General features: G+C 33.5%; 1 protein-coding gene across 1 annotated transcript; it reads right to left on the reverse strand.

The window, feature by feature from the left end:
• Positions 1-241: 241 nt before the first annotated feature.
• Positions 242-800, reverse strand: LOTGIDRAFT_117053 (hypothetical protein; the record flags this gene model as incomplete). Its single annotated transcript, XM_009055702.1, has 2 exons — positions 242-464; positions 487-800. Coding segments are annotated over 2 exons (537 nt in total), but the record flags the coding sequence as incomplete, so codon positions are not given.
• Positions 801-7,415: the final 6,615 nt, after the last annotated feature.

Genomic DNA, 7,415 nt, shown 5'->3' on the forward strand with positions numbered 1-7,415 from the left:
ATTATAAAGCCCAATGCTATAACTTTGGATCAAAATTGAAGGACAGTTAATTGGTAAATACCAAGTGTCTTCACATATGTCTTTCTAGACCAATGCCTGTGGTTCCTCAGACCACCGGTAAAATAGACAAGATGAAGACGTCAATATCGCTACTGCCATCTGTCTGAAAAGGTATTAGAAAAATAATTTGATTCTCACGAACATTAAATTTTTAATAATAAGTAAAATATTAGTTATTACATCAATTTTTGCGATCTATCCACATCAAAACATAGTCAAAATCAGTTCTTTGACCTTTATCATTCGACCAATGGATAGTCGACTCAAAATTTGGGCCATTTCTTTCCCCGTTGAGGTTTGCAAGAGAGCAAGTTACTGAGGACGTATACCACCATCCACCATGAAAGCGATTAGCGCAATTCTGTCCAGAATGATCATTATCATATGTAGAAAATAGTTGACCTCTTATATCCAAATTGCCGATACATAGAGTCCCCGGTCCCAATCCCAACTCCCGCATTATATCTATTTGAACTATATTGAAAGCCGTTGGCAGTATCCGTAATATCAAAGTTGTTATAATAACTTTGGTATTCTGTGCCATCTAGTTTCAATTTGACGGCGAGAACAAATCTAAGATGATTCTGTAGAATGTCGTATAGGTGTTGCAAACCAAGCCAATAGTCAGCATAAGGTTTACCAAATCCAGTTGCATACTCTGCCCATGATCTGTTGAAATTGACCTCGTAGCAATCCATTTCGCGATTTTGAATAATTGTGAGTCCGTATTCAAAATTACAACGTGCTTCAACAACGTCACCATTAACCTTTGGTTGAATATAGCATAAATGTTCTTTTTTAGGGAACAGGGATAGACTAAAGCCGTGGCTACAATCTGAAATTGAGAGTTTAATTTAATACCGTCTTCTGTAGAAACAACAACTTAGAGAACAAAACTGCAAAAATTGCATGGATGGATGTCTATTTTTATATTGCTTCTAGAAAAGACCAGTATTACGATAGTTCTAAATTTGGAGAAATAAATACATTGGCCATTGATTCTTAATTGGGTGATCTCATGAAATTTTACCCTATTATATTATTAAAGGGATAGGTTCGCGTTCCATTCCACCAATCCGGCCTTTGTTTCAGAAACAAGAATTTTTTAGTTGTGCTAATCAGTAAAAGTGTTCGAGCCTTCAAATTCGTACATGTATAGTACCCATAAGAAGATTCAAGACCAAAATCAACTCCCGCAAATGCCGAATCTATCCATTTAAAGCTTATTGACCTCATCTATTCGGAGAAATGGATAGCGAATTTGTAATCAATTATAAATTGGTTTCCTTTAAATGCATTAGGAAACTCCCGTCATTACCTTGTATAATGTTTTCACATCTATCACCATAGTGACCTATAGGACATCTTAAACACTTTAATTCTGAACAAAGAGAAATCTGGAAAAAAAGAAACCTTTATAGAAACTTAATGTATGATAAAACAGCCTATTTTCGACAGCCGGAAAATTGGTTAATGCCGCTGTTCTGGTTGACCTGCATGACATTCTCCATATGAGTCACTTATGAGCGTAAAACGTCATGTGATTCACAAATCAAATCCAACATAATAACCCGAATAAGGCAAAAATGACAGAAAAAGTAACAGGTTTTGGTAGTTATGATCATTAATGTGGATCGTTTGGAAAACGAAACCCGAAATCAAAAACAACATAATGGCGAAACAATGGTAGCAGCTTATGAACTTTTCGTGTTTTATTTTTGGGAAAGTGTTCATCATGAGAAACAGCTCATCACTTTTCTGAAAAGGCAATTAATATTAAACATAAGACAGATATTTTTGGCGTCCACCGTGTTCCCTCTCCATGTAATCAAAGGCATTCGATCAAATTTTTAAATGCCAATGGGTTGGGTTTGCGATACTCATGTAGTAATGTATAGGTTCAACAAAACTTACCTGGCGAAAACAGACCTTATCTGTGTTGTTTGTTGAAAAACAATCCTCACCAGACTCATACAACCTACATTCTTTGGTTGTAGTGTCAACCATAACCCTTCTACAGTCTGGATGTTGTGTACACAAAACCGAGCAGTGAGTTTCTGTAACTGCATACAGGGTTGATATATGGTTGTTGTACTTGGTCTTTTCACAGGATTCCGGCTCTAAATGCACCTTTGTTTTAACATATCTTGATTCTTCCAGTGTATCAAACAATGGAATCCACATACTTAGCAGTATGGTATTTAGAGATAACTTGAACATCTTGCTATTCATTTTGTCTGTTAAATTGGTCTGTGAAAAATACAGAAATTCTGTGTAAAACAACTTAAAAAACACGGCGTCATTCACAAATTGGCTCTAACCAATAAAAATCTTCAAATATTTTAAGTAGTCAAATGGTTAAGACTTTAAAAGACACACAATTATAAGCTTTGATAGATGATAGAGCCCAATTTCAGTTATCAGAATACAAATCCGATTTCCGATTTCTCTACAATTAAAAACAGTACTTTTTGACATAGCTATTTCCAACGATATCCTCAAAATCTGAATTACCTGCACGTGGGAAATCAATGAAAACATAGAAGTGTCGATAATCTTAATTTACGCTGTATGTTTTTGATGAATTGTAGGAGAACAAGACGTTGTTTAAAGCCATGGTTCAGCATTTCCCGAGGCTGATATAAATATACATGATCAATCTTTAGAAATACCAGAACTGTGCGAAAATCTCATGATTTCTTCAAAAATACCTCAAAAGAGGAATTTCACTTTTCATTTTTCTGTATTTCACTAGTTTATCCTCTGCTTGAAATGACATTTTGATCGAAAAGGGGAGTCGTCAATGTAATTTTCAAACACATGACTAAGAAGACTAAAATTTCGACGGTAAGCTGTGAACACTATTGTGCCTTAAAACTACTTTAACAATGAACCACGAGTGAAATTGAGCTCTCTCATTTTGAAAAGCAAATATTTAAACGACTGTATTCCTTGAAAGTTTTCAACACTTTAACAAGGTAACATGAACAAATTCCAAAGCACACAGCGGTTGAATTTCTTGTGATCTTCAGTAACCAAGTTTGCGATTGACTTTCAACAATCAAATTTGTCGTTTTAAACTTAGTCCTTCCAATAATATTTTAACAGCTCTTTATTTCGAAGCCTTTTTTCAAACTCCGACAGCGATATCTGCGTGAAAATAAGTTCGTTATGATAATATTTCAAAGTAAATTAAAATCAATTCTTTCTTTCTTTCTTTTCAAACATAAATGAACTAAGTAAAAACTGTACTGTTAGATAAAACGTAATTTGTCATTGTGTTTTAAGATAAATTGAAATTAGTGACATTTCACTGATATCAAAAAGCATGTGATATTCGGTTGAATAAAGCAGTTTGTCCATGAATTTCTAAAGAAAACGGTCTACGGTGGGTGCTTTGCAGAAATCCTTAGAGTATAGTCAAATGTAAGCAAGTGCCCGATCGGATCCAAAAAAGTGTTAAATCGTTTAATTCGTGCAAATTTTGTTTATCGATTGTACAAGTTACAAGCTATCAGATCATAGAGGTCTGAATTGCGTTTCGTTAATTTTCTTTGAGTTTCTCAAACTATTCCTGAAATTTTTTTAACTTTCAATTTAAGAAAAAATGTAGAATAAGTAAGTAACCCACAGAAAAAAACGAAACGTACCAGTAATAATAATAGTGGAAGAAAAGGAAACCATTCAACCATCTACGTTAAATAAATCCACACTTAAAAGAGTTAATCAGTTCCATTGCATAGGACATATTCCTATGTTTGATACATACACATATTATGTCAAGAACCATGTACTAAATAACGAACGAAGGACTCATATTTCCATAAAACTAAAGTAATGACATTTAAAGATTATGATCTTAGAAGATTGTATTATATTAAAGGTGCAATCCCTCATAGAAGTGAGAAAAAAATCAAAATTGTGACAAGATGTTTTAGGTGCTGTGTATGGTGGTGTGATGAAAGGGGCCTTTGATACTGTCAAAATGACTGCTCGAGATACGGGCTCGGATCCAGAAAAGATCGCTTCTGCTCATTTCATTGTATAGATATCTCCGCATGGTACACCGAACTGGACACCATATCTTGTCAATTAACAGCTTTATATTTATTTAAGAAATGTTGCAAGCACCACAAAGCAAATTTGAGATAATTCCAAGTTACAGCCAAAATGTATATTCCAAATTATCTAATTTTGCTTCAAATGAAAAATTTACGTAGTCAAGTTGTCGGTAGTGAAAAGACTAAATATTCCACTTTTTACAACCGAAGGTATGACTAACTGCCACAAGAATACTGTCACAAGATCAATGAAAACCTTACTTATTTCTGTATACATACAAAGTAATAATAGTCCATTTTAAACAAAGTTTTGAACTCAAAAGGATCACTTTTAGTTAAAAAATACATGTGGGATTTCACCTTTAAGCTATACCCAGGAAAGTGTATTAATGGAATTTTGTTTTTAATGGCAATAATCGAGTTGAACGATTTTTTGTTTATATTGTCTGACTACGCAATGTGCTAATTGGCGAAAGGAAGACTATGCTTGACAAAATTGATTGAAAAATTATTAAAATTTAAAACATGAAAAACCGAAAGAGTCTGTGACATTCCCATCAAAGATAGATATGAAGAATGAAGATACGGAATGAATAAATCATTGAAACCAATTGATGTGGGACTTAACTTTCTTACTAATTCTTTGATAGAAGTTTGACATTTTAAGAATAAACGTCATTTCCGGTTAAGATTGTCTTGGAATCGTGACTTCCATAATATATATTATATAGTAGATTATATAGTAGAAAATAGACCTTGAATCTGATAAAGTGACATATAGGCAGGCCCGTAGCCAACGGGGGGGTGCAAAATCAAATCTTTAACTGGGACGTATTTGTTCAACGTTTTGCCATAAAACATACCCCCTCCCCCCCGTTAGGAGTACTGGTCAGGCTACGGGCCTGCATATAGGCGTCTAAATATTGATTTTGCCAGTTAGCACAATTTCAAATTGTATTTTTCAGAATACAGTGCACAATTGAAAAAAATCTTAACGGCGGAAGTCAACTCAAACTGTTAATAATATTCAGATACAAATAACACTGTATGTTCAGGTATCTGTCTTTCGTCACTTCCGTACTACGTTTCATTAAATTATAGACGAACTAAGGGTGGCTATATTATGTTTTGGTGTTGTGTTCATAGTATACAAAACAATAATATTGTGGTAAATGGTAAATGGTTTATTAAATTGAAAATGAATCCCAAAAACAAACAAAATTATTTCAGGAAAAGCTGTAATTGAGCTGTATCAGCAGATAAAACCAATATATAGACGAATGTGTCTCTTTGATATACAGATAATGGAGCGCGTTAAAACAATAAAACAACATTAACGGATATCTGGTTAAGACTTTAATCGATATTGTTGAATATTAATAAAATAATTTTTTTTTTTACTTTTCGCTATTAAAGGTGACTTCATCAATTATGCAGTTATTTCGTGGTAACACAATATAAACAATAGATAATTGTGTATAAATTATTCACTTGAAAGGAACTTGATTTTAGTATTGAATAGAATATATGTAAATTTTAAACAAGGATTTTTTTTTTCCTATTTCTATAGATGTCTTTTCTATATATTATGATAGACGAAAAGAAAAGACGACTCGTCTTTATAACTTTCAAACGCAGATAATTCTGGACACACATGGATTTGAAGGCTCAAATTTCGCCGGTGAGTCCTAAACACTATTACTGATTAGCTTAGCTAAAAATGTCTCATTCTGAGATCAAGATACGTTTGGTCAAACTGTCTCTTTAAAGATTCCAATACAGCTGTCCCTTTAAATACAATTTAGCAATTCTATGGTACATGGCGTAAAGTGAGTGTATATTTTCTTAAACGGGTTCATATATGTTCTACACCGAGCATTTAATTTCAGACAATTATTTGAAATAAACAGTAAGTGCTTTCTAGTAAACAAACAACAACTTTAACATTACCACGAGTAAATGTCCAACATTCAAAAGCTACATGCTTCATCATAGTCCGAGACACCAACCCTATCCACAGGCTCCGACTATCGATCCAAATTGACCGGGAAATTGATCTGCTAACTCAAACGCAAAAGGCAAAAGCTGAATGGAATCTACACTTAAAAAGTAAAACATGCTGGTATAATCTCCTAAATCTTCAATCGAAAGACGTGATTGGTAGCTTTTGACTCAAGTTTCAAATTTACATGTGGCATGAAATGGATAACCTTTGGAAAGATTCATGGTCTGACAGGAAGATCTCTCAGGCGACTTGCCATCAACACCATCTGTCGCATTATGTGGATAAGATCATATTTTCTCGGACTGGCTTTATCAAAGATCTAATGTTGTCTATATGTGGAAATTTAAAGTGTTTACGTAATAGATTTCAAATTGTGTTCAGTCGCATTAAGAATCGATTGCGTGACAGTTTACCATGATAAATATTAACCAATAAAAACACATTTAACAGTTGATAATTGGGGTCAATACTTAACAATAATAATCCGAAATTCCCAAGATAACTCTTCATGTTTTTAAAAAGAACATTTAATTGGCAGATTTTTCTGGTGACCTTGAACATGTAAGGCAAAAAAATCGCAAGAACAAGGATGGCTGTCAAAGTCATTACCAGCAAAATTAAAGGAAACCAGCTATTGGCGACAGTCGTATAAAGGTTGAAACGAATTCTTTCTGTGTAGTAGAAACTATTTAAAAAAATAACTAGTGCTTGAATTGCAATAGTCTCTGGCGCCTAGGCTTGTCCTGTCTTTGACGAGGATATAGCCTGGTACTTACCGTTGAATTTTGTGTTACGACGGTTTCAAGTTCCATCTTGGGTGATAACTTTTATTAAGCATATTCGATCTACAAGTCTAAAACGACTTGTTTGCAACAGAAACAAAATGACAACCCCAAAAAGTTTTGTCAGTTTACATTTGATATTTCTATCTGCTGATGTTTAATCGATTCCACAAGCAAGGAATTTAAATTCGAAGAAATCGTCATAGTGTCCGAATTACTTTTATTAATTAATGTTGTCTGACACCAACGGATATATATTGAACCGATCAAATGCACGATACAAATATTTTAAACAACTGTCCAATGACATCTTTTGTCGTAGCACTTAGTTGACAAAGAGATAATATAGGCTAAAATAACAATGATCTTGCGAATCTTTTTTATCGTTTTTTTATTATCGTAAACACCATTTAAACCCAAAGATATCACCAGAAATTTCAAAAGCCATTAAAAAATCGATTTCAACACAGACAATACACAATGATAAGAATATATTATAATGATCTT

This window comes from Lottia gigantea, assembly GCF_000327385.1.
Source record: "Lottia gigantea unplaced genomic scaffold LOTGIsca_25, whole genome shotgun sequence".
Taxonomy (NCBI): Eukaryota; Metazoa; Mollusca; class Gastropoda; family Lottiidae; genus Lottia; species Lottia gigantea.